This window comes from Zalophus californianus, chromosome 8 (genome assembly GCF_009762305.2).
Source record: "Zalophus californianus isolate mZalCal1 chromosome 8, mZalCal1.pri.v2, whole genome shotgun sequence".
Lineage (NCBI taxonomy): Eukaryota > Metazoa > Chordata > Mammalia > Carnivora > Otariidae > Zalophus > Zalophus californianus.
The window spans coordinates 85292922-85316884 of NC_045602.1; the positions used below are offsets into that span (position 1 = coordinate 85292922).

The 23963-nt window shown below is 43.0% G+C and overlaps 1 protein-coding gene across 2 annotated transcripts in view; it reads right to left on the reverse strand.

Annotated features, from left to right (window-relative positions):
- UXS1 (UDP-glucuronate decarboxylase 1) overlaps positions 1-23963 on the reverse strand; it is a 96946-nt gene that overhangs the window by 36361 nt on the left and 36622 nt on the right. For both annotated transcript variants that reach the window (XM_027623556.2, XM_027623557.2), the window contains exon 6: positions 11512-11692. In XM_027623556.2, the coding sequence (XP_027479357.1) occupies positions 11512-11692 (181 nt within the window). The remainder of the gene's footprint in view (positions 1-11511; positions 11693-23963) is intronic.

The window sequence follows — 23963 nt, forward strand, 5'->3', positions numbered from 1 at the left end:
CAAAGTGGGAAGACTTACATTTCCTGATTTCAAAACAATACAAAGCTACAGTAATCAAAGCAGTGTGTTCCTGGCATAAAGACACACAGACCAGTGGAAAAGGATATGGGGTCTAGAGATAAACCCTGTGTACGTGGTTCAGTAATCTTCAACAAGGATACCAAGCCACTCAGTGAAGAAACGACAGTCTCTAACAAACGGTGCTGGGAAAATGGACTACATATGCAAAAGAATAAAGTTGCATCCTTATCTTACACTACATACAAAAATTAACTTAGAACAGACAAAAAAACAAAATGTAACACCTAAAACAATAAAACTCAAAGAAGAAAACAGGGAAAAAGCTGCAGGACATTAGATTTGGCAAAGATTTCTTGGATGTGACACCAAAAGCAAAGGCAACAAAATCAAAAATAGATAAATGGAACCATGTTAAATTTAATTACTTTTCTGACAGTATCAAAGGACCCAATCAGCAGTAAGAAGGCTACACAATGGGAGAAAATATTTACAAGTCATATATATGAAAAGGTGTTAATATCTAGAATATATAAGGAGCTCCTATAAATCAACAGAATCGAGTAACTAAAAAAATGGCAAAGCACTTGAATGAATAATTCTCCAAAGATGACATACAAATAGCCAACAAGCACATGGAAAGAAGTTCAACATCACTAATCATCAGAGAAAGGCAAATCAAAACTATAATGAGGTATCACTTCACACGCATTAGGATGGCTACTATTAAGGGAAAAAATAAGAAAATGAAAACCAAAAATAGCAGGTGCTGTAGAGGATGTGGAGAAAGTGGAACTTTGGCGCACTTTGGTGGTGATACAAAATGGTGCAGTCACTATGGAAAACAGCATGATGATTCCTCAAAGTATACAAATAGAATTAACATAAGAGAAGGACTCCCACTTCTGGGTATATACTCCCAAGAACTGAAAGCAGGGTCTCAAAGAGATATTGGCACACCCATGTTCATAGGAACACTGTCCACAACAGCCACCTAGTGGAAGCCACCCAAGCGTCCATGGACAGATGAACAGATAAACAAAATACAGTGCGTGCGTGTGTGTGCACACACACACACGGAGAAATGTTATTCAACCTTAAAATGAAAAAAAAATTCTGTCACATACTACAACAGAGATGTACTTTGAGGACATTACCCTAAGTGAAATAATCCAGTCACAGAAAGACAAATCCTGTAGGACTCCACTTATATGAGGTACCTAGAGTCATCAAACTCAGAGACAGAAGGTAGATCAGTGGTTCCGGGGCCTGGGGGAGGAGCGTAACTGTTCAATGGGTACAGAGTTCCAGTTTTGCAGGTGAAAAAGTTCTGGGGATCTGTTCTCACACAGTATGTTTACCACTACTGCCTAGTACACTTGAAAATGGTCAGGATGGCAAAAAACAAAGTAAGATACTCATGAGCAGTAAAAGCAGATGAAAAGAGTATTAGTGGGAAAAGGCTGTAACTTTTACTAAGGCTGAAGTCAAAATGAATGCTTTGGGTTTATATATTTGTTCTCCTCCCTTTCTCTACCCTGGGAATATAAGAGCTAAAACCAGGCTCCTGAGCCACTGCCACTCATTCAAGATTCTCAATCAATCCTTGCTATACAGCAGTTACCCAGTGAAGCTTTTGAATGAGGGCTACCTGGACCCCTGGCATCCAGATGCAGACACTCCAGGTGGATACATTTATGTACATATACACACACACGCACGTACATACACAGATGTACATATATACCACACACACACACTTTTAAAGCCACATCTGAAAACTACTGATTTAAAAAGCACCCACGCTTTTGAAAGACTCATCTTTCTTCAAGAGAACTAAGAAAACCCAAAACTTTTTGAAATTGTTTATAGTCTTAACATGCGAATTCATTAAGAGGAAAATCCTGTGAATGCTTTCTGACCGCCCCCCCAAGTTATTGAGTTGATAAACAGCTACAAATAAAAGGCAAACAAAAAGTTTCTCATGGCAAGTAGAAGTTAACAAGCCAGGTCTCACAGAATGCCGTCCTTCTTAGGCTGTTTTACCCTCTGCAGCCTACAGACAAGACCAGTAAGAGCAAGCGTCCATCCCTGCTCCCCTGCTTCAGAGCTCAAGGATTGCAGGTGTGTGCAGACCACCAACTCCACACGCACGTGCTGCACCTCCTCCCTGGAAAACACCTCATCACACCCCAGTGCCATTCTCGAGCAGGAGGGGGCCAGACCCACCAAGGAATAAATGTGGCCAGGCCTTTGGAGCTGAGTGCCACCCCGGAGAGCACACGCCTGCGTGCCTGGCCCCCGGAGCTGGCACCCTTCAGATATCTGCTCACAAAGGTGCCGCCACCACGTGCTTCCCAAAGACCATTTAAATCAAGGGTATGGTCATGATCTTACAGAACAAATCATTTAGCACGGTTTTACTCTGGAGGTGACAACATCTGCAGCGAAGAAAGTCTTTCAGTGCATCAGAGACTAGAGAAAAGGGGGCCCTGAGAGCTCGTCCCTTGTAAGTCTGACATCAAGCAAAAGACAAGAACATTTCCAACCTGCTCCCTGTCTTCACGTATGCAGGAGCCCACGCTTTCTCCCTTGAGGCTCAAGTCAGATGTCAGTTTGTGTGGGGAGCCCTCTTGCACGCCCTGGTCGGGGATAATCACCCTCCCCGCCCGCTGCCCGTGCCGCTGGTTAATTACTGCATTCTGCCCTGTCCAGAGCATCCCGCACGTCCTCTTCACCAGATGAAAAGTCCCTGAGAACAAGCGATCCTTCTTCTTCCTTAGACTCTCCACACAGCTTTGCCCTCAGCAGGAGGGTGCCCCCATCTTGTTACCTATGCGCAAACACAAATGCAGATTCCCAGGCAGATCTAATGCATCAGAAGGGCTAGATGGGCCTGGGGATCTGTGATGGAAAACCAATTCCCTGCCATGGCCGGGGCCAGTTTGGGAACTGTGCTCACTAAAAGCGAGCTGAGTGAAGAGACGAGCCATAGACTGGGGCCTCTTCATCTAAAAAGCTATTCCATCTGGTTTGTTGGTATTTTCACGTCTGGGTTCAGCTTGACTGCAGCTTCCTGGTCATCCCACCTGGAAAGGCTAAGGTGTGCCCTAAAAACTATGTCCACTGATGCATGGTGTTTAAGAACCTGAAGTCTTACAAAATCAGTATTTCCAACAGCTCTTCTTCCCCATGAGAATGTGTTCTGCTGGGAGTATTAGTGACAGTGACTCTGGTTTCCGTATTAAAAAGGACCAAGCAATGGAGGCTGTTGAGTAATTATTTGGGTAAGGAATTGTGAAGAGGAGAGCGGGGGGGGGGGGGGGGAGCGGAATTTTAGAACGAGCGTAAATAATCAGAATGAGAAGTGCTACAAAAATACTGAATAATATTAACAGAGCAGCAAAGTTAACCCTCACAGCCCAGGGAGGAAGGAAGCCCTCAAATGATGTCAATTGCATCGTAAAACGCGTACACCAAAAATGGGCATTACATTCAAAATCTAAGTTGCCGGGAAGGAGAGGAAAAAAACAGGAGAAAGAAAGCCAGGGCCATTCATTCCCTGGAGCTGCACCTCTCAATGTGACCACCAGGTGACCCTCCTGTGATCCTGAAACATTTACAAGGGCCATGCGCTGTCATCATGGCCAGAAAGATAGCAGCCTAAGCAATGAGCCCTAAAAGAGCTCAAATTAATGATCAAGGAAGGGAAACAGTAAAGCAAACTACTGTTTTTCTTTTTCACAGAATTTCCTTAAATAGGTCCAAAACAGCCTTCCTGCTAGAACACAGGATGTTATTTTTATGCTGGGAAAAGGATGGGCAAGGGGTGGGATAGAGCTGAGGCGTGCTCAGCCCCACTGTGAAATCAATTCTGAAAACAACCACCCTGCAGCTACACTAACCACAAACCAACTTTCCATAGGTTTTCACTGTGCCTGGAAAACACACAGATGATACATAAATATAAAAGGAAAACGGTGTCAAAATTGAATAACTCGAGATCACCCAAAATCACTGTTCAGACTCCATCAAAAAAACCAAGTGTAGGGGCACCTGGAAGGCTCAGTTGATTAAGCGTCTGCCTATGGCTCAGGTCATGACCTCGCAGTCCTAGGATCGAGTCCTGGATCGGGCTCCTTGATCAGCAGGGAGCCTGCTTCTCCCTCTGCCTCCGCCCCTTCCCCTGCTTGTGCCCCCCCACAAATAACATCTTTTTTAAAAATTAAAATAAAAAAAAAATCAAGCGTAGCCAAACTGTGGAAAGAGCCAAGATGTCCATCGACAGATAAATGGATAAAGAAGATGTGGTATATATATATATATACACAATGGAATATTATGCAGCCATCAAAAGGAATGAGATCTTGCCATTTGCAACGACGTGGATAGAACTGGAGAGTATTATGCTGAGTGAAATAAGTCAATCAGAGAAAGACATGTATCATATGACCTCAGTGATATGAGGAATTCTTAATCTCAGTAAACAAACTGAGGGCTGCTGGAGTGGGGTGGAGTGGGAGGGGTGGGGTGGCTGGGTGATAGACATTGGGGAGGGTATGTGCTATGGTGAACACTGTGAATTGTGCAAGACTGTTGAATCACAGATCTGTACTTCTGAAACAAATAATGCAATATATGTTAAGAAAAAAAAAGAAGATAGCAGGAGGGGAAGAATGAAGGGGAGTAAGTCAGAGGGGAGACGAACCATGAGAGATGATGGACTCTGAAAAACAAACTGAGGGTTCCAGAGGGGAGGGGGGTGGGGGGATGGGTTAGCCTGGTGATGGGTATTAAAGAGGGCACATTCTGCGTGGAGCACTGGGTGTTATGCACAAACAATGAATCATGGAACACTACATCCAAAACTAATGATGTCATGTATGGTGATTAACATAACAATAAAAAAGTTAAAAAAAAAAAATCAAGTGTAATCTCCTACCAAAGGGGAAATCCACATAAAAGCCAACTGAATGTTTACATCTCCCTCTGATTTTCTCTCTTTCTTCTTTTTTTTAATATAAGTTCCTATGTCCAACTGCTTCCCTGTGCCAGAGCCACACCTTACTAAACTAGTAAGATACCCATCAAGGAGTTGCACCCTGAAGCTTTGAAAAAACTATAAAATAAAACAAAAGGTTGGTTCTTGCTGTGAATTTGTGTGATTATTTAGCACACAGTGAAATCCCAGCATAAAGATACTCCTGTTTATACATGTTCTTTCCCCGCAGTCCAGACCAGAGCCCTCGCATAAATACTGCACAAGATGTCCCTCTCTGCCACATGGAATGTGTGGCCTTAATCCTTGTCCCCCAACACCGGTATTTATAATGGAAAACAGGATTTAAGAGGATATAGGACTTTTCAGTGTGAAGACCAAACTTCTCTTGGCACAAAGAACTACAAGAGTGTGATTTTGTGCCTTGATTTCATTATCAAATAATATTGACTTAATGCAAAGGGAAGACTGTACATGCCATAGGTCTGGCTTGGCCCCAGGATCAAAAGTTCGGGTCAGCGCTACCGCCTGTCAATTTCCTGCTACAGCCGGCAGCCGCCCTCACCTCCCCTGGAATCCCCTCCAAGTGCTCAGGGGTCACCATGATAACACTGTGGCGAGAAAGCACCTATAGGCCAAAGCCTCACTGCAGGAGTTCCCCACGGATCCAAGTTCAACAGAGTGGGGGATCTTGGATCTGCTGCCTCTGCATTTTATGTTTACATTTGCAACAAAAACTGAATGGGAGAAAAAAACTTCTAAATTATAATCCAACAAAAATCTTGGAATCAGAATAGCACTCCTCAAACACCTACATCAACACAGACCCAGCGCTCTTGGCAAACAGTTTCCATTCCCCATTCATGGTCAACTCCAGGCCATCTGGGTGTGACAGTCTGGCCTCTCCTGTCTTCCCTGGCTTGGTGCCCGCCCCTCCTGACCTTGCACAGGATCCCTGCACCTGGGAAACAGGGGGTCACGCGCTGGTTCCCTCACCTGCACACAGGAATAATAACTGCCTACACCTCACCCATACGCTGAAAGAATTAAATCCGTTAATTATACACAGTGATTAGAACAGTGCCTGGAACACAGTGGGTATTCATGAAGTGTTTACGATTGTCATTTTCTGCTTTCATTGTCCTGGACGTCTTACTCACGGGTACCGCATGTTCCAGGAGCGGGCTCCCCATGATGCAATGGGTGTCTCTGCCTTTTTCTGTCCTCTAAAGAAATGTTGCTTTCAAGATTCCTGCTTCTGCAGAAGGTGGACAAGTAAACTGGGACAGCTTTCGGGAGAGGCCCAGGCTGTATACACTGGGAGCCTGGACATGAGTCTAAGGCAATGGTGGGTGGCTTCTCAAGGAGGGGTCATCATGGCCCGTACTTGCAAACTCCCCAGATGGCCCACAGCACCAATAATGAAAGTATACTATATTCATAGGGAAAGTGCTAATAAAATAACCTCCTGAACACAAATCTTAGCCTAGCCTACGTTACATGTGCTCAGAACACTTACATTAGCCCACAGTTGTGCAAAATCCTCCAACACAAGGCCTGCTCTGTGATAAGGTGCTGACTGTCTCAAACACCGAGTACTGTGCTGAAAGTGAAAGTGGAAGGGTAGTCTGGGTACGCAACGCTTGTGCCTGTATCAGTCACTGACCCTCACGATTGCTAGCCGCCTGGGAGCCGCGGCCACTGCCCAGCATCACAAAAGGACAAGACTGCACGTCCTTAGCCCAGAAAAAGATCCAGATTAAAAATCCGAAGTACGGGGCGCCTGGGTGGCCCAGTCGGTTAAGCGTCTGCCTTCAGCTCAGGTCATGATCCCGGGGTCCCGTCGGGCTCCCTGCTCGGCGGGGAGTCTGCTTCTCCCTCTGCCTCCACTCCTCCCCCCACTCGTGCTCTCTCACTCTCCTCCTCTCAAATAAATAAAATCTTTAAAAAAAAATTCAAAGTATGGTTTCCACTAAATGTGTACTATTATCACACCACTGTAAAGTCAGAAAATCCTTTAAGCTGACCACTGTAAGTCAGGGATTGGCTAGACCTCCATCCTCCTCCAGCAGAGTCAGCTCTGTTCTGAAGAGCCTCCAGTGTCCTATGCATCCCTAATCCTTGCTTCTGCGATCACATGGCTCTTTCTCTAGACATGCTCCCTTCTCAGGGAGCCCGCCTGGGGCTGACACCCGCCCCCCAGCCCTCCGGGCTGGAATGAGGGGCTGCCCAACGCTGAGCCTCCTCTCCACCATCTCCGTGGCCTGGCACCTCCCTCACCAAACCCGAACACACCCCGCGAGCCCCCAACCCTGGCTTGTCTGAAACTTCCCTGCACCCTTAATATATGGGTTGGAAGAATTAACTTGACTCCTTCCCGAGATTCACCATCTGAAACTTCAATGTCTCCTTTGGTAAAAATCCAGAGTTCTCTTGAAGCAATATAAAGCCAGATTCAGTTATTTCAGTGAGTATTACAATTCCCTCCAAAGCAGCGATATTCCTTCTCTACAGAGTAGCCCAGACGACGCAGAGGCCTCTAAGAGAAGCGCTATGACACCAGCACTGCTGGCCTTCATCAGTTTTACAATTCATGACCATGTGGCCACCCCCGCACTCTCAGCCCCGACCCCGGGTGGGTGGCAATCACTTTCCCCCTTCCCAAGGCCGCCACCACGTTCTGAGTGCAGACAACAGTTTATTTCCCACAACAGTGAATCGCTAATGCCTCTGCGTCTGAAACATAATGGTTATGCTCTGAAAATAACAAGAAGAGGAAATCTGTGCTGAAGGAAAATTAATGAAGCTCTGCTATGACACTGCCAAATTAAGTGACACCGTTACCCCGTTACAAACCAAACAACTTGCCAGCCCCGGAAAAACAAATAAACCAAAACAAATTCCACAAAATACTTTTCAGAGCTGAAAAACATTCCTGCTATGGTGTCAATACCACATCAAGTGGAGTTTCTTTTACTCAGAAAAAGGAGAGTTATGTATTGAACGCTGGGTGTGCATACTTTGTAATACACTCTCCTGCACAGAGGAGAATTCTATCACATCAACAGGACATGTTAACTTGTTCATTGCTGCTAAAAGACCGCCGTACACATTACACCAAATGGTAATCCCACTTAGGATGAGCACAGGCTGTAACATTCGATCAGAGGAAAAACTAAAGTGGAGGTAAATTATGGCAGGCACTGTAAGCACAGGCGAGGACAGGTCACTCAAGGGTGCCCTAAATCATGTCATCCTTTGTGTGACAACATGACACCGAGGGGAGGGAGCAAATCAAACAGAGTTCATCTGGTTAAATTCATGCTGTATCTGGCTTCGGGGGGGGGGGGAGAGGGAGGGGGAGGAATACTACCTCTGAGACGCACAAGTGTACCCACAAGCTGGATCCAATGATGGATGCTCTTCTCCCTGGACGGGGCTCAGAATCAGGTGGGCACTGTAGGGGCAGAAGGATCGAGGAGATGGGGAGGTTGGGGAGCAGGTGGGGAGACTGTCACAGGCATGTATAAGAATCTTACGCTACAGCTGGAGAAAGGGTAATAGAAAACGGGCTTTAGACTATGGGGGTGGAGAAATGTCTTCTGCTCTCCCTCACGGTGCCGCTCCCACTGCAACAAATGGCAGAAGTGTGAATCCTTTCTTGTGTGAGTCCACTCGGTGCATTCATGAGTGTCCTCCACATGGAGCCTACAGTCAGAACTGGGAGAAACGGTCTCCAATAGTTTTGGTGTCAAAGCTCAGAGGCAAAGCAGATAATTTACTTACCAACATACCGTTTTTACTAAGTTTTGGTAGTACTGAAATTATGTGATCTATAGTTTCATTTCACAAATGTTTACTGCCATGTGCAAAAAAAGGGAAAAGAGGAGTAATAATAGCAGCTACTATTTGGAGAGCACTTGCGAGGCTCCAGCCCCTGTGCTAAGCCCTGCAGTTTTGTACTAATGCCCTAGCAAACTCAGAGGCTAAAAAAAAAAAAAAATGCCCACTTATAATCTACCAGGTCTGCAGGTCAGAAGCCAGGCGCGGTGTGGCTCAGCTAGTTCTCTCTGCCCTCACGGGCTGAAATAAGGTGTCAGCAGGGCTGCGTTCCTGCCACCAGTGGGTGAGTCAAGCTGTTGGCAAAATTCAGTTGCATGAGGCTGCAGCACTGAGGTCCCCATCTCCCTGCCGGCTGTGGCCTGGGAGCTCCCAGAGGCTGCCCGCAGGTTCTGGCTCAAGGCCGCCTTCAGAGCCAGCAGCCGTGGTTCAAGTCCCCCTGACCTCCCCAGTGCCTGTCTCTCGGAGGCATCCCTTCTACTAGATCTCTCCAACTGGCTCCTCCACCTGCTGCTGCCGCTGCTTTTCAACACTCGCGTCATTAGTGGGCCCACCCACATAACCCCAGGAAATCTCGGTGTCTTACTGATACCAGCTGATTCACCACCTTAATTCCATGAGCGAGGCCTTTCACTGCAGCACGCAGACTCTCACACTTTGCAGTTCTGCCTGTGAGCGCCCGCCCTATCATGCGCATTACCTCAATTAACCCTCACAGCAAACCCACGATCAGGTCCAGGGGGAATGTGAGCCTGTTTATCTATTACCTGGATCATCTGGTTCACTTCACAAACTACAGCCTAACCCCAAAATAAATCTGATAGATTAAATAATTACGTTTTAAAGAAACAACAGCAAAAAAGTCACACAAACAAAAAACACCATGGCTGAATATTTCTCTATTCTTGGGACACTTAAAGCATAAAAGAAATAGAACAACAAAGGGGGAAAATAAACAGATGAGACTATAATTATAAAATTTCAATAGAATTATAAGGCAAAAGCCAGATTCAGAGGGAGGGGCAAATGTTAAATATATACCAAATGATTAATATTCCTATTATGAAGAACTCCTACGAAAAGCAAATTTTTTTGAAAAGGTAAAAGAACTATTTAAATTTGTGTGAATTTTAACTTGTTAGAAAACATCTTTTTTAGTCAAAGAACCATGTGTTTTCTAACGAATTAGCAAACTATTTTGTTAGTAGTTTTTGAAGATAATGCTCAGTGCTACTCCTGTGTTCATGAAACAGACAACATCAAACAAGGAGGACATAGCAGCATTTGGCAAAATTCGCATTCGAACTCTTTATTAAGGAAACAAAATTCAGAGGAAGATAGTTATAATAAAACACTGGAGAACGTTTAAGGATAGGAGTAAATAAAGCAGGGTATACCCATATGATAAATCCTGCTCAGCAACTATACCGGCTCTCCAAGATACTTCATACTGACATGGGAAAATATCCATGACTGGGTAACGTGGAAAAGCAGAACACTACCCTATCCACGCAGGAGGAGGGCAGGTGATAATCGAGCTTTGGAGCCTGAAACCTGCAGCTGAGTTCTGGCCTGACTGCTTAACAGCCCGATGGCTTGGGGCAGACCACAACCCAATTCCAGTTTTCCATGAATATTCAAGGGGGGATGATACCATTTACCTCTCAGGGCTCTGGTCAGATTTAAATGAGAATGAACGTGAAGTCTGGTGATCCTAAGAGACCTGCTAAGCAAGCACCTGGCAGAGGTTCTCATCAGCACACCTCAGGCAAACCCTCCCCTCCTAGTCTCCTGTGGCTGTTGTAGTTGAGGTGCCACATACTAGGTGAACTAAAACACCAGAAATCTCTTTTCCCACAATTCTAGAAAACAAGGTGTTGGCAAGGCCACGCTTCCCCCAAAGGCTCTAGGGGAGAATCGCTCCTTGCCTTGTAGGCGGTGCTTGGGCTGGGGCTGCATGGTCTCAATCTCTGCTCTGTTGGTGTTTGTGAGACCTGCCCTTCTCCCCATGCATCTGTAACTTCTCCATTCTATCTCTTATAAAGACACTCGCCATTGGAAATATGGCTCACCTGGGGAATCCAGGCTGATCTCACCTTGAGATCCTTAACCTCATTACATCAGCAAAGACCTTTCCCCCACGTAAAATCACATTCACAGGTTCCGGGGATTAAGACATGGACGTATCTTTTTGCGGACCACCGTCCAACCCACTACAGCCCCCAATCCCTGACTCCTTGAGAGTGGCAAAGTTACTGGGGTTTTAAACTCTTAGATGTGGAATTTCACTATTAAGTAGCATTCCACACCAGCCAGCACCCTGCAGGAAGCTCGAAGTACTTTTGCACAAGTGGGGCAGGCATCGGATGTGTTATGCAGTGGGGAGGGTCAAGCACTATACAAGCCCTTCTGGAACAGACCATGATGCTCAAAGCCAGGAGGGCTCAGGGCAGTGCAGTGAAACGCCCACAGTGCCATCACCATTCTTTATCACAGAAACTAGGATAGTGCCTTGTACCCAGTGAGACCATTTCAGAGACGAGGCACAGCTCCCACTCACTGTGGTCGGGGCAGAAGGCTCTGGCTGGGAGCCGGCTGTTCTGGGGAGCCCACCCACCAGGCTCAATGCGCTGTCAGTGTGCACTTTCACTCACCTTCGATGTAGAGCGGCTCCACCACGTCGTGGTTAATCAGCTCGAAGTTCTCATGGCCGATCCAGTGCTCCACATTCCTCTTCCTGCCCGTGAAGAAGTTGTCCACCACAGTCACCTCGTGGCCGTCCATCATGAGCTTGTCAGTGAGGTGGGAGCCCACGAACCCTGCTCCTCCGGTTATCTGCATGCACCCCACGTTCCCAGAGAAAGCACAAGAGGACACGGTGACAAACAACTTCAAGGGGATTTGGCTTTGGTGCAGCCACAATTTAAAACTTGGAAGGAGAGCAAGGAAGGCACTAACAGTTTACAGACAGCATCTTAGCGCTTCCTCCAGAACAAGTCGTCAAATACTACTGCCTACTTCTAAGCAGCCTAAAAATTGAAGCTACCACCCAGTCAATAGTACAGAAAAATAGTTTCAAGTTTCCAAATGTCTCCTCTGACAATTTTACATTAAAAAGTTCTTATTTTATAATGGAAAGGACACTGAACATTACTTATATAATTCTACCACTACTCCTGCAAAGTTTCAGAATGACTCTTTTAATAAGTGATTAGCAACATGCAGAGATTTGGTGAACTACCAAATAACATATGTGGTTTTTGAACTGGACACAAAAATGTCATAAAAAACGATTATCTTTCCAACTGACCAGACTTATCCAAAAGAAAAGAGAAAGGACCCAAACTAATAAAATTATGAATGAAAGGGGAGAGATCACAACTAACACCAAGGAAATAGAAACAATTATTAGAAATTATTATCAACTATACGCCAATAAATTGAGCAACCTGGATGAAACGGATACCTTCCTGGAAACCTATAAACTCCCCAGAGTAAAACAGGAAGAAACTGACAAGCTGAATAGGCCGATAACCATAACAAGATTGAAGCAGTGATCAAAAACCTCCCAAAAAACAAGAGTCCAGGGCCTGATGGATTCCCTGGAGAATTCTACTGACCAGACTTATCCAAAAGGAAAGAGAAAGGACCCAAACTAATAAAATTATGAATGAAAGGGGAGAGATCACAACTAACACCAAGGAAATAGAAACAATTACTAGAAATTATTATCAACTATATGTCAATAAATTGAGCAACCTGGATGAAATGGATACCTTCCTGGAAACCTGTAAACTCCCCAGAGTAAAACAGGAAGAAATTGACAAGCTGAATAGGCCGATAACCATAACAAGATTGAAGCAGTGATCAAAAACCTCCCAAAAAACAAGAGTCCAGGGCCTGATGGATTCCCTGGAGAATTCTACCAAACATTCAAAGAAGAAAAAATACCTATTCTACTGAAGCTGTTTCAAAAAATAGAAACAGAAGGAAAGCTTCCAGATTCATTCTATGCTGCCAGCATTACTTTAATCCTCAAACCAGGCAAAGACCCCATCAAAAAGGAGAATTTCAGACCGATATCCCTGATGAATATGGATTCCAAAATTCTCAACAAGATCCTAGCTAACAGGCTCCAATAATACATTAAAAGGATCATCCACCATGACCAAGTGGGATTTATCTCCAGGATGCAAGGGTGGTTCAACATTCGCAAATCAATCAATGTGATAGAACACATTAGTAAGAGGAGAGAGAAGAACCATATGGTCCTCTCAATTGATGCAGACAAAGCATTTGACAAAATACAGCATCCTTTCCTGATTAAAACTCTTCAGAGTATAGGGATAGAGGGAACATTCCTCAAGTTCATAAAATCCATCTATGAAAAACACACAGCGAATATCATCCTCAATGGGGAAAAGCTGAAAGCCTTTCTTTAAGATCAGGAATACGTCAAGGATGCCCACTCTTGCCACTACTGTTCAACACAGTCCTAGCAACAGCAATCAGACAACAAAAAGATATAAAAGGTATTCAAATTGGCAAAGAAGAAGTCAAACTCTCTCTCTTCGTTGATGACATGATACTTTATGTGAAAAATCCAAAAGACTCCACCCCCAAATTCCTAGAACTCATACAGCAATTCAGTAATGTGGCAGGATACAAAATCAATGCACAGAAATCAGTTGCTTTCTTATACATTAACAATGCAACTGTAGAAAGAGAAATTAAGAGAAACAATTCCATTTACAATAGCACCAAAAACCATAAGATACCTTGGAATAAACCTAACTAAAGAGGTAAACGATCTATACTCTAGGAACTACAGAACACTCATGAAAGAAATTGAACAAGACACAAAAAGATGGGAAAAAAGTTCCATACTCATGGATCAGAAGAATAAACATTGTTAAAATGTCTATGCTACCCAAAGCAATCTATACCTTCAATGCCATCCCGATCAAAATTCCAATGACATTTTTCAAAGTGCTGGAACAAACAATCCTAAAATTTGTATGGAATCAGAAAAGAATGCGAAGTCCCACATCGGGCTCCCTGCTCAGCGGGAAGCCTGCTTCTCCCTCTCCCGCTCCCCCTGCTTGTGTTCCTGCTCTCACTGTCTCTCTCTGTCAAATAAATAAATAAAACCTTTAAAAAAAAAAAAAAAAGAAAGAAAAGAATGCGAATCGCCAAGGAAATGTTGAAAAAAAAAGCAAAGCTGGGGGCATCACGTTGCCCGATTTCAAGCTGTACTACAAAGCAGTGATCACCAAGACAGCATGGTACTGGCACAAAAACAGACATACAGACCAATGGAACAGAATAGAGAGCCCAGATATGGACCCTCAACTCTATGGTCAAATAATCTTTGACAAAGCAGGAAAAAATATGCAATGGAAAAAAGAATCTCTTCAATAAATGGTGCTGGGAGAATTGGACAGCTATATACAGAAGAATGAAACTCGACCATTCTCTAACACCATACACAATGATAAACTCAAAATGTATGAAAGACCTCAATGTGAGACAGGAATCCATCAAAATCCTAGAGGAGAACATAGGCAGTAGCCTCTTTTGACATCGGCCACAGCAACTTCTTTCAAGATTCATCTCCACGGTGCCTGGGTGGCTCAGATGCTTAAGCGTCTGCCTTCAGCTCAGGTCATGATCCCAGGGTCTTGGGATCGGGTCCCGCATCGGGCTCCCTGCTCCTTGGGAGCCTGCTTCTCCCTCTGCTTCTCTCTCTCTCTCTCTCTCTCTGTCTCTCATGAATAAATACATAAAATCTTAAAAAAGAAAAAAAAAAGATTCATCTCCAAAGGCTAGTGAAACAAAAGCAAAAATGAACTTTTGGGACTTCATCAAGATAAAAACCTTCTGCACAGCAAAGGAAACAGTCAACAAAACAAAGAAGCAACCCACAGAATGGGAGAAGATATTTGCAAATGATACTACAGATAAGGGCTGGTATCCGAGATCTATAAAGAACTTCTCAGACTCAACACTCAAAAAACAAATAAGTCAAAAAATGGGCAGAAGACATGAACAGATACTTCTCCAAAGAAGACATACAAATGGCAAACAGACACATGAAAAACTGTTCATCATCATTAGCCATCAGGGAAATTCAAATCAGAACCACACTGAGATACCACCTTACACAAGTTAGAATGGCAAAAATTGACAAGGCAAGAAACAACAAATGTTGGAGAGGTTGTGGAGAAAGGGGAACCTTCTTACACGGTGGGAATGCAAGTTGGTACAGCCACTTTGGAACACAGTGTGGAGGTGCCTCAAAAAATTACAAAGAGAGCTACCCTATGACCCAGCAATTGCACTCCTGGGTATTTACCCTGAAGACACAGATGTAGTGAAAAGAAGGGCCATATGCACCCCAATGTTCATAGCAGCAATGTCTGCAATAGTTGAACTGTGGAAAGAGCTGAGATGCCCTTCAACAGATGAATGGATAAAGAAGATGTGGTCCATATATACAATGGAATATTACTCAGCCATCAGAAAGGACGAATACCCAACTTCTACATCAACATGGATGGGACTGGAGGAGATTACGCTAAGTGAAGTAAGTCAAGCAGAGAAAGTCAGTTATCATATGGTTTCACTTATTTGTGGAACATAAGGAACAGCATGGAAGACATTAGGAGAAGGAAGGGAAAAATGAAGGGGGGGAAATCAGAGGGAGCGATGAACCATGAGAGACTATGGACTCTGAGAAACAAACTGAGGGTTCTAGAGGGGAGCGGGGAGGGGGGATGGGTTAGCCCGGTGATGGGTATTAAGGAGGGCACGTACTGCATGGAGCACTGGGTGTTATACGAAAACAATGAATCGTGGATCACTACATCAGAAACTAATGATGTACTGTATGGTGACTAACACAACATAATAAAATAAAATTTAATAAATAAATAAATAAAGGAAATGGACACCCAGGGGAACTGAGTCTCTGACCACGATCCCCAGATCACCAGTGATGAAAGAATAAGCTCGAAGTCTTCCTAATTTCATATTCTCTCCACTACCTGTAGATTTGTCTGGTTCACGTTTTATCCTTAGCACCATTATCCTACATCTCACCTGTATACCTGAATGATGACTTAAAAACAGAATTTTCAGGAAAAACACATGAATTCCAAACCTAGCTCTATTAGTGCTTAACTCGAGGAATGAAAATTCATTTTATTTGAAATAGCCTTCATATCACTGCATTTTCCCAAGCCTTCCACAGTTCATAAGTCAGAAAAATTACATCTCTTTTCAAAGAAATTTAACCTTTTTTAAATGTAACTCTGTATCTATATGCAAATGTTTCTTAAACTAAGATGTTCTGTGGCATGCTACAGATTTTATCTCCACACCTAAAATAACTGAGCGACGACTCAGAGCTAGCAGAAACGCAATGTACTAAATTGATGCCTCCAACATTTCACTAGTTTTAAGTGGTGACATAAACTTGCTGGAAGCACCTTAGCCTTGCTTGAGACATCTGCCTTCGGCTCAGGTCATGACCCCAGGGTCCTGGGATCGAGCCCTGCACAGGGCTCCCTGCTCGGCGGGAAGCCTGCTTCGCCCTCTCCCACTCCCCCTGCTTGTGTTCCCTCTCGCTGTGTCTCTCTCTGTCAAATAAATAAATAAAATCTTAAAAAAAAAATACCATACTTTGAAACGCATTTGAACTGTTTTTCTTGAGTAAGTCCTTTCTATCAAAAATACTTAAAGATTTATGTAACATAGCTGGGTGGTTATACAGTGTCTCTCCCTAATCAATTTCAGCCCATTAGGCAAGCATTTCAAACAGAAACAAAACTGGCAGAATCTCATCACTTACAAGCTCCCCCAGGAAAAACGAATCGCCAAACCCAGGGATACCCTGTGAGTAACAAGGAGCTAAGCCCCCAACGAGAGAGTAGGATGAAAGGACAGGCAACCTCTTCCAGTGGAACTGAACGGACGCCACACAGCTTTGCATGGCTCTGCCGTTAGGAGCTCATCTCAACTGCTTGTACTTCCGGCTCTTGAGGAGCTCACAGGCAGCGAACCTGGTCCAGTTCAAGGGCAGCATTCAAACTCAAGCTGCTTGGTAAGTCTGCAAGAGGAATGGCTTTCTGACAAACCTCTTCTTTGTGCCAAGGCTTCCACAATCACTGAAAAGGCTTTGGGTTTTAGCAACAACATGGCACCAGATGACTCTGAAATGTGGATTAACCTATGCGACGGCAGAGGGGTGAAGGACATTCAGCCCATTTATTGTGGTTATGTGAAAAGTGAAAAAAATTTGGTAATACTCAGCATCGACGGGAAGATCATCCCACGTGAATATAATAATAACCCTTGCAAAGACTGTGCAGGCTTCGTATGTTAGTGGAGGGCATCAAATATTCTGATCACTCCGACATGTGGCAGCAGAAATATTGGAAAATTAACTTTTCTCTGCTGCTGAAGACACGGATATATTTCTCAATTCATGCTTAAATGCTGACGCATTTTTGATATGGTAGAAATAACCCCAAAAGGGGGCACCTGGGTGGCTCCGTTGGTTAAGCATCTGCCTTTGGCTCGGCTCATGATCCCGGGGTCCTGGGCTCGAGCCCCGCGTCGGGCTCCCTGCTCAGCGGGGAGCCTGCTTCTCCCTCTCCCTCTGCCTGCCGCTCCCCCTGCTTGTGCTCTCTGACAAATAAATAAATAAAACATTAAAAAAAAAAGAAAGAAAGAACGAACCCCAAAAGATAGGTGTACAAGTATATGAGATGTTAAGAATCTGCTCAGGGTGAGATTTATGTAAACCAACTAAAAAGGCGAGAGGTTTTCTATAACTTCCAGAAGAAAAGGGAGATTATGGTTGAACACAGTTTAATATTGATTCAAGACTATTACTCTGGTGTTTGGGATACATAGTCCTACAGCCTAGATAACAGGTAAAAGAACAAAAAACCACCTTGTGTACCAACCATTTACATATCAAAGTCACAGATAAGACATTTCTTACAGAATGGCAAGGTGAGGTGCTCCACAGACCTGTCCCCAGCAAAAGAACTGTAACTGGTGAGAATTCAAAAACCTAGCCATTTAAAGTCTCTGGAAATTGTCCTAAGGGTATACAGCAAATGAAGAAACATTTATTCAAGAAAATCTACAAAAATTCAGTAAGAACAGAGAGACTCAGTGACACATGGGCCATGGCCCACTCCCACCTTCCACCATTCCCCCTCATAGTTCAGAGTGGGTGCTGGTGTGGCCAGAACAATGGCGCTCCGGGTATCTCACCAGGAAAGGCAGGCCACCCACATTTTTCATTTCCCCCAGCTGTGAGCTGCACAGGTTCAATTCCTGAGGCGTGAGCCAAGTGGTTAAGAGAGACCTTGCTCCTCCAGCTCCCACTCATGCGGCAGAGGCTCTACTCCAGGGATGGCAAGCTGTGACAGACTAATGGGATTGTGGTCACCCTTGCCCCAGCTCACTCACGGAGTGGATTCCATGCCCAGAGAGGCAAGGCAAGAAGACCAGGGGTATTGCTCCTGCCAGCCCCCTGCCTGTAAGCAGGAATGTCACTCCCTCCTCCAGCTCCACAGTACTGGCTCAGAGATTCTCCCCTGGGGGCAGAGGCAGTCAATAAAAACACAAGAGCTCCAAAGCTCTCCTCAGAGAGCTAGACTGAATTTGTAAGAGAAATGGGGAAAGTTCAAGCATAAAGGCTGTCTCAAAAACCATGGAGATTTCAGTGGTGAGCAACAGAAAAGAGCCTCGTAGCTCTATGAGAACAAGCTTAGTCACAGGACCGCTAGTTTGGTAGAGAGAGCCAGGGAAAGACACGCCTAAAACTCCTCTTGGGGTCAGGGCAAACCTCAAAGACTGGCCTAAAAATCTACCTCTGCAAAGGGACCAGAATGTAACGGAATCAGGCTGAGGAGCAATTTATAATGCAAAGCACTGATCAAAGCACAGTTTGCTCAACTAGCAATTACTGGAGCCTAACGGTTAGTGTGATACCACACAAGGCAGACAGCTTAACAGAGCAATCAGGCTAAGAGATGGTCACCGCCATCCAACACTGCATCCATCCCCAAGGCTGCGGCCTCCGAGCAGGGGCCATCAGAGAGTCCCATACTCCAGGGGAGCAGACATCACTGAAAGAGACCAGCCAAGTCACTAAGCAAGTAAATAAACTCGAAAAAATAAAACAAGGCTTGGAGAAAGGGGAGAACGGTACCCAGAGCTGCTACAATACACTACCTAAAATACCCAGTTCTCTACAAAAGACTTTGAGACACGGAAAGGAAAAGGAATGTGGGACCCAGAGCCAGGGAAAACCACCAGGCGACAAAAACTGCCTGTGTTAGGGCCCGGTTCTCCCATTCAACAGTCCTCAAGTCAGGGAGCATAAACAAGTTCACAAGAATGGGAGGAAACCACGCTTAAAGAAGTAAACAGAGACTAAAAAGAGAACAATTACAACACAGAAACAAATGGAAACTGGGAGGATGACAAGAGAAAAACTCACGACAGAGAGTCAACAACTGATTGGATCTGGCAGAAGCAAGCAAACCTGAAAATGAATCGAGAGAGTTTATGCAACCTGAAGAGCAGAGAGAAGAAAGAAAGTGAATCGCCTCAGACTGGTATGAGGCACCAATGAACACAAGAACATGCATATAATGGGAGCACCAGAAAGGAAGAAAGGGAGGAATAGAAAAAAAATATTCAAAGAAATAATGGCTGAAAACTTCTGCAGACTCACAAAACACATGAATCTACACATTCAAGGAGCTGACCAAACTCCATCCAAGCAGGATAAATGCAAACACAAACAGATGCATGTAGTCAGATCATACTAAAAATGCTGAAAATCAGAGACAAAGATAAAATTCTGGAAGCAGTTGTTCTGGGTTAAATACTGCCCTACAAAATTTATATCCTTCTTAGAATCTCAGAACATGACCTTATTTGGAAATAGGGTGACTGCAGATGTAATCAGTTGAGATCTGGTCATACTGGAGTAGGGTAAACCCTGAATCCAGTAGGTGATGATGGCCGCAAAGACTGGATGGATGTGTCAAGAAGACAAGGAATCCGGGACTAGTGGCAACACCAGAAGCTAAGAGAAAGGCGTGAAACAGATTTCCTCCTAGAAACTTCAGACAGCACGGCCCTGCCAACACCCTGACATCAGAATTCTAGCTTCCAGTAGTGGGAGAGTTTCCGTTTCCGTTGTTTTAAGCTACTGAGCTGGCAACTGTGACAGCAGCTGGTGGAAAGTAGACAGAAGATAAAGAAAAGGACTCCTCACATACAAGGGACCCCGGACACGACTAACAGCCTATTCTCTATCACAGCTAGTGGAGGAAGCAGTGGAGCAACACATTCAAAGAAGAGAAAAGAAAGAAAACTGTCAGCCAAGAATTTCATATACAACCCAAACTTCTAAAACTGAAAAACAAAAATAGATAAACAAAAAATGAGAGTACTCATTGCCAGCAGGCCCGCCATACAAGAAATACTAAAAGATGTTCTTCAGGCTGAAAGTAAATGATGCCAGGCAGCATTTCCCACACAGGAAACAAAAGAGGGAGGAACAAATAGAGTAATTAGGTAATTATAAAAGACAATGTAATGACACTCTCTCCTTTCTACTCTTAATCGATTTAAAGACCAAATTGTATAGCACAACAATGTGAACATACTTAAAACCACACAACTATATACTTAAATGATACGATGATAAATTGTGTTATGTATATTTTACCACCATCACCACCACAGCAAAATAACTGGATAAAATAATATGCATATTACTGTACTATTTTCCCTGTAAACTATAGAAATATATTTGACAACAATAGCATGACGAGGGTAGATGAGAGTTGTATTGCTGTAAGGCAATGACATCAAAAGTTTACTCAAACCCACAGGAACAAATGAAGGAAACTAGACAGGGTAATGAAAAGGATGATGTAACAAATTCTGTAAATACATCTTTACTCTCCTTTATTCCCTCACCTTATTTAAAAGATATAAAATTTAGGGGCACCTGGGTGGCTCAGTCGGTTGGGCAGCTGCCTTCGGCTTAGGTCATGATCCCAGAGTCCTGGGATCGAGCCCCACATCGGGCTCCCTGCTCAGCGGAGAGCCTGTTTCCCCCTCTCCCTCTGCCTGCCACTCTGCCTACTTGTGCTCTCTATCTCTCTGTCAAATAAATAAATAAAATCTTTTCCAAAAAAAAAATAATTTAAAAAAAGATAAAATTTAAAATTTAAAAATTATAAAATGATTATAACAATGTATTGTGGAGTTTGTAACTTGGATTAAAGTAATATATAAAATTCATAGAAATATCACAGGAAGGGTTGGGTAACAGAACTATGTAGGAATGGCATTTCTATATCTCACTGGAACTCAGTATAAAGCTAGAGTATCCTAGGTTAAAATGTAGATGGTAAGCACTAGAATAAATAGCAACAAAATGAATTTTTAAAATACAGTAAAAAATAATTAAAGGAATTCAAATGTCACATAAGAAAAGGTTTACTTAATGCATAAGAAAAGAACAATGGAAGACCAGAGGAACAAAAAAGATATGAGGTATACCAGAAACACAAAATAAAATGGCAATTATAAAGCCAACTATGTCGGTAATAACATTAAGTGTGAATGGATTAAGCCAACCACCCAAAAGGCAGCAACTGCCAAACTGGAAACAAATAAAACAAAACAAGGTCCAACCATATAAACTCTTAAGGGAACACAGTGAAGACTGGATGATACAATGTGTTGAATGTAAAAAAGTATAACACATAGCACAAAAACAATAAGAAAGCTGGAGTGGCTATGATATCAGACAAAATAAACTTTAAAACAAAAAAAATGTTAATAGATAAAGAGAGGCATCTTATAATGACAAAAGGGTCAATGCATCAAGTAACAGTTATAAACATTTATATACCTAACAGAGACCCAAAATATACAAAGCAAAAGTTGAAAGAACTGAAGGAAGAACTAGAGATTTCAACAATAACTGGAGGCATCAACACCTCACTCCCAATAATGGACAGAACTATACAGAAAATTAACAAGGAAATGAAGGACTTGAAAAACACTGTAATCCAGCTAGACCCAACAGATTTCTATAGAACACTCAACAACAGCACAATACACAGTCCCTGTAAGAGCACATGAGGGGTGCCTGGCTGGCTCAGCTGGTGGAGCATGAGACTCTTAATCTCAGGGTTGTGAGTTCAAGCCCCACACTGGGTGTTAAGATTACTCAAAAATAAAATCTTCAAAAAAAAGAAAAAAAAAGAGTACATGAAATATTATCTAGCATAGACCATATCCTAGGCCATAAAATAAGCCTTAAATTTAAAAGGAATTGAATCATACAATGTAAGTTCTCTGACTACAGTGGAATGAAATTAGATCAATAACAAAGAAATCTGAGAAATTCACAAGTACGCAGAAATTAACCAGCACACTGGCAGATGACTACAGGGTCAAAGAAAAACTTACGAAGAAAATTAGAAAATACTTTGAAATGGGTGACAATGAAGAAACAGCACACCAAAACTTAGGGTAGGCAGCTAAAACAATGTAATTTCTAGAAAGATACAAACTACCAAAATAACTCAAGAAGAGATGGAAAATCTAAATAGATCTATAACAAGAGATTGAATTAGCAATGTTAAAAAAATTAACAAAAAAAGCTTAAGCCCAGATAACTTCTGTGGTGAATTTCACCAAACACTTCAGTAAGAATTAATACCAAATTGTCAGAAATTCACCTTAAAAAATAGAAGAGGAGGGAACACTTTCCCACTTATCCTATGGGGTCAGTATTATTAACCTTATACCTACCAAAAGCGGCAAAAGACATCATAAGAAAGGAAAATTATAGACCAAGATCTCTCATAAATACAGACATAAAAATCCTCAGCAAAATGCTAGCAAATCAAATCCACCAGTATATAAAAAAGGATTATACATTAACCAAAAGAGATTTATCCCAGATATGCAAGATCGGTTGCAAACTGAACAAACCAGGGCTAAAAGGGAATCTGGTCAACCTGATAGAAGGCATCTATGACAACCTCTCAGCTAACATCACACTTCACGGTGAAAGACTAAAAGCTTTCCCCTAAGATGAGGAACAAGACAAGGATGTCTGCTCTTCCCACTTCTATTCAACCCTGTACTGGGGTTCTAGCCAGGACAATTAGGCAAGGAAGTGAAATAGAAAACATCCATACTATTAAGGCAGAAGTTAAACCCCCCATAACTGCAGACAGCATGATCTTGAACAGTACATAAAAAATCCTCAGGAATCTCCTTGAAACTATTAGAACCCAATGATTTCAGCAAAGTTGCAGGGTGTAAGAAAATACAAAAATCTATTGTGTTTCTATTTACTTGCAATACAAAATACAAGAATGAAACTAAAAAATAATTCCATTTATGCTATCAAAAAGGATAAACACTTTAGAAAAAATCTAACAAAAGTGTAAAACTTACACTCTGAAAACTACAAAAAGAATGTTAAAAAAATTAATGAAGACCTAAATAAATAGAAAGACACCCCATGTTCAAGGATCGGAAGACAATATTAAGATGACAATACTGCCCCAATTCATCCACAGATCCAAGGTGGTATCGAAATCTCAGGTGGCTTCTTTAAACAAACTTGATGAGCTAATCCTAAAATTCACCAGGAACTGTAAGAGATCCAGAATAGTCAAAACTATCTTGAAAAAGAAGACAAAGTGGGGGAACTCACACTTCACAATTTCAAAACTTACTATAAAGTTACAGTAACCAACACAGTGGTACTGGCATAAGGACAGACAGGATCAATGGAACAGACCTACTAAGAGTCTAGAAAAAAATATTTTCATGTATGGTCAGCTGATTTTTGACAAGGGTGTCAAGACAATTCAATGGGACATGATTAGTCTCATCAGCCAGGGGCACTAGGTATATACCCAAGAGAACCAAAAAACTATGTCTGCACAAAAATTTGTATACCTATGTTTCATAGCAGCGTTATGCACAATGGCCTCCAAGTAGAAACAACCCCAAATGTCCATCAACTGATAAA